Source organism: Chiloscyllium plagiosum, chromosome 6 (assembly GCF_004010195.1).
Source record: "Chiloscyllium plagiosum isolate BGI_BamShark_2017 chromosome 6, ASM401019v2, whole genome shotgun sequence".
In the NCBI taxonomy this organism is placed as follows: Eukaryota; Metazoa; Chordata; class Chondrichthyes; order Orectolobiformes; family Hemiscylliidae; genus Chiloscyllium; species Chiloscyllium plagiosum.
The window spans coordinates 116,145,374-116,149,698 of NC_057715.1; the positions used below are offsets into that span (position 1 = coordinate 116,145,374).

The 4,325-nt window shown below is 46.4% G+C and overlaps 1 protein-coding gene across 1 annotated transcript in view; it reads right to left on the reverse strand.

Moving 5' to 3' along the window:
- Window positions 1–4,325, reverse strand: part of LOC122550963 (cGMP-dependent 3',5'-cyclic phosphodiesterase-like) — a 30,691-nt gene that overhangs the window by 13,270 nt on the left and 13,096 nt on the right. The window contains exons 5-6 of the mRNA XM_043692515.1: window positions 2,593–2,692; window positions 355–464 (exon numbers count right to left, since the gene is read on the reverse strand). Coding sequence (XP_043548450.1) covers window positions 355–464; window positions 2,593–2,692 — 210 coding nt within the window. The remainder of the gene's footprint in view (window positions 1–354; window positions 465–2,592; window positions 2,693–4,325) is intronic.

Here is a 4,325-nt window from a genome sequence, read left to right on the forward strand (position 1 = left end):
GCTACTTTCACCCCACCCCCCCCCACCCTCCTCTCATTTATCTCTCCACCCTTCAGGCTCTCTGCCTGTATTCCTGACAAAGGGGTTTTGCCCGAAACGTCGATTTTTCCTGCTCTTCGGATGCTGCCTGGACTGCTGTGCTTTTCCAGCACCACTCTGATCCAGAATCTGGAAAATCAGAGTGAGAAAGTGTGGTGCTGGAAAAGCACAGCCGGTCAGGCAGCATCCGAGAAGCAGGAGAGTTGGCGTTTCCAGCATAGTCTCTTCATCAGGAAGCCACTGCATTTTCCCCAGCTCACACCACCACCCCACCACCCCACCCCTCCACACACACAACACACACCTGCCTCTTACCGCTATCTTTGTTGTTGTCTTCCAGCCTTTGGTCTGATCATTGAGGTCGCAGGCAGTCATCAGCAGGCACAACAACAGCGAGTGATGCTTGGGGTTGGAATTGTTGTAAGCTACGGGAGATAAAGGAGGTCAACAGGACGTCAGGCAAACACCTCCGGCTGGAGAGTGGGGTTTAGGGGAGCTCGGGAGGAGAGGGAAAGCGTGAGGGAGACCCCTACCATTCGCCAGCCACACCTCACCTCAAGCCAAAATCAAAAGACTGAGCTCACGAAACAAAAATGTTCACCTCAGGTTTGCAAGAAGCAAGAAAGAAACAGAAATACCTGCATTTATGTAGCACCTTTCGCATCCTCAGGGATGCCCTGATGGTCTTTTATGACCAATGAAGAGCCTCAACCAATGAAATGCCTTTGAAGTGTTATCACTGTCCCAATGTAGGAAATGTCTCCTCATCTCCATTGTAAATGGCCTGCCCTATACCCTTACAAATTCCATATATGGTCAATAGTTCAGGTCCAAGCACTGTCCCCTGCAATATTCCACTCACTGTATTGGAAAAAGACCCATTCCTACCCACTGTTTGTTTCCTGTCTGCCAACCAGTTCTCTATCCATATCAGTAGACTACACTTAACTTTCCACGCTAAGTCCACCATTCTTTATTGAATAAAACAATTCTACAGCCAAACGTCAACAAGCCTGTACCTACTCTTTTCAGGAAAGCTCTTCAATTAGTTCCACTTAACCCTGTCCTTACCATTTAACCCTCCCCTTACTCCTTAACCCTGCCATTCCCCTTGTTCCTGTTCCTTTTACAAGTGGGAAGTTTGACTCTGTCTAACATACACATGATTTTGAAAACATTTCCCGAATTTCCTCCCAACCATCTTCTCTCCAGGAAGAACAGACTCAGTGTCTTCAATCCACCCTCATCACTGAAGTTTCACAACCCTGGAACCTTTCTGGTAAGCTGCTTCTGCACTCTCTCCAATGATTTTGAGACTGTTCTCCCAGTTCTAGATTAATCCCATAACAACTAATGCCCTCTCTGTCAAATCCCCTCAGGATCCAGTGTGCTTTAGTAAGATCCTCTCTCATTCTTCTAAACTCTAATGAGTAAAGGTCAAACCTGTTCATTCTTTCCATATATAACAAGTCCCTTTGTCCCTGGAATTAGTTGAGATAACCTTCTCTGGAAGAGACAGGAGTGAGGAACAGAATCTATTAATACATCTATAATCTGGACTGAATTCATCAAATCCCTACTGTGAAGAAGCTGCTCCTTTATCAAGGTTATGCAGTCCTTGGAGTATTTCTTCAGAGAGGTCGTACACCGACACAGACTCTAAAAAGTCTGGGGTTAAAAGGTTTTAGGGCCAATTTAATAATAGCTAACAGATACTGCCTCAGGCTGAAGGCTTTCAAGTTTTGTAACAAAAACAAACACTTGCACAATGAAAGGGGAGTGGCCAGTTCTCCCAGCTCAGCTTCTCTCTGGTTTGGTTTGGTCGTTAGCAGTTGTGTGAAGAAACCCTGCTGGACCCAAAGAAGCAGGTCCTTGCTGATCTCTCTCAGACATTCCACTGCCAGACCCTGGGTTTGATTTTACCTTTTGTGCCAAGGGGTGTTTATGGGGATTGTTGCAAGTATTTGGAACAGCATCATTAATTTGGGATGATCTGTTGGGTTTGGGGAGAGGTTAAGGTATTCGGCATTCTTTTCTCTTTTGGTTGTGTTTCATTTGGTAATCTTGGAAACAAATTCTGTTTTGTTTAAAACTAAGTGGTTTGACCAGCTGCATCCCTCCTGGAATATCTGCGTTATACCTGCTTAAAACACCGAGCAAAGTTAGGGTCTGAAATGTTTTGAGGGGTTCTGGCCTGGTGCATTACACTATAGTGTGGAAACAGGCCGTTTGGTCTATACCAACCCTCTGAAGAGCATCCCACCCTACTATCCCTATCCCTGTCACCCTGCATTTCCCATGACCAATCCACCCTAATCTACGCAGCTTTGGACTGTGGGAGGAAACCGGAGCACCCGGAGAAAACCCACATAGACACGGGGAGAATGTGTAAACTCCAGACAGACAGTCGCCCGAGGGTGGAATCGAACCCAGGTCCCTGGCGCTGTGAGGCAGCAGCGCTAACCACTGAGCCACTGTGCAGCCTGTGTAATTAGTGGGAAACATGTCACCCTGCATAATTCTCTCACTACATGAAGGAACAAGATCTGGTACCTTTAACCATTTCTTGCAGCTGTGGGAAAATACGTAGGTGATGGGCCACGTCAGTTGCTAGAATAATGTCACGCATCATGTCCAGCATTCTCTGGTAATCCTGTGGAGAATAATGAGTAAAGTGTGAATTTTACATTGAAACCTGTCGATGATAGGGACACTGGCACAAGGTAATTATCAGAAACACTGGAGGCTTGTCGCTTGGGTTCTCCTCTTTGGACTGAAGAAGAGTCGTATTGTACACGAAACATTAATTCTGTTTCTCTCTCCGCAGATGCTGACAGACCTGCTGAGTTTCTCCAGTACTCTTGATGTTTGTTTCAGATTTCCAGCCTCTGCAGTATTTTGGTTTTTATTCTCCTCTAAAGTACCATATCATCGTCCCGAGGGTTACGTTGATCATACACTCGATAGGACAAACCCACATAAACGCAGCAGCTACAAGAGCAACTCAGAGACTAGGAACACTGCTGCAAGTAACTCACCTCCTGACTACCCAAAGCCTGTCCACCATCTACAAAGCTCCAGTCAGGAGGGTGATGGAATACTCCCTACTTGCCTCCAACAACATTCAAGAAGCTTGACAAGATCCAGCTACTTGATTGGTACCACACCCACAAACACCCACTCCCTCTACCACCAGTGCCCAGTAGCTGCAGTGTGTACCATCTACAAGATGCACCACAGAAACTCACCAAAGATCCTCAGACAGCACCTTCCAAACCCACGACCACTTTCATCTAGAATGACAAGGGCAGCAGATACATGGGAACACCACCCCCTCCAACTTCCAGGTTGCACCTGGAGTATTCCAGCCAATTTGGGTCCCTTTACTTGAGGAGGGATGTACTTGTAGTAGATGCAGTTCAGAGGAGGTTTACTAGAGTGATTCCAGAGAATTGTCTGATGTGAGAGATTGAGCAGTTTAAGCCTATAGTCTATAGTTTAGAAGAATGAGAGAAGATCTAATTGAGGTCTTTGATCTCTAAGGGGATTGACAAAGTAGACACAGAAAGGATCACGTAGGGCAATTGAGAACAAGAGGTCACAGTTTTAGGATAAGAGGCGGCAGATTTAAAACAGAGAGATGAGGAGAAATTACTTCTCCCAAAGGATCATGAATCTGTGGAATTCACTCCCCCAAAGTGCGGTAGATGCTGGGACGCTGAGTAAACATAAGGAGGAATAGACAGGTTTTAAGTAGTACTGGGTTGAAGGGTTATGGGAAATGGGCAGGAGAATTGAATTAAGGACAAGATGAGATTAGCCATGATTGTATTGAAAGGCAGGGCAGGCACAAGGGGCTGAATGGCCTAATCCAGCTTGTAGTTCTCATTCAAGGAGTCAATAAGTGTTTCAGGAGTGTGGGGCTGGAAAGGCACAACAGGTCAGGCAGCATCCAAGGAGCAGGAGAATCAAGTTCATCAGGAAGGGCTTATTGCCCGAAACGTCAATTTTCCTGCTCCGCGGATGCTGCCTCATCTGCTGTGCTTTTCCACTCTCTCAACTCTATCTCCAGAATCGGCAGTCCCCCCCTGCTCCTAGTTAGTAAATGTTTGTGTGTGAGAGAGAGAGAGAGAGAGTGTGTGTGCGTGAGGGTGTGTGTGCGCGTGTGTGCAAGTGTGTGAAAGAGAGAGACAGCGAGTGTGTGTGTGTATGCGTGAGTGTCAGAGAGAATTTGTATGTGTGTGAGAGTTTGTGTGTCTGACAATGTGAGAAAGAGAGTGTGTGAG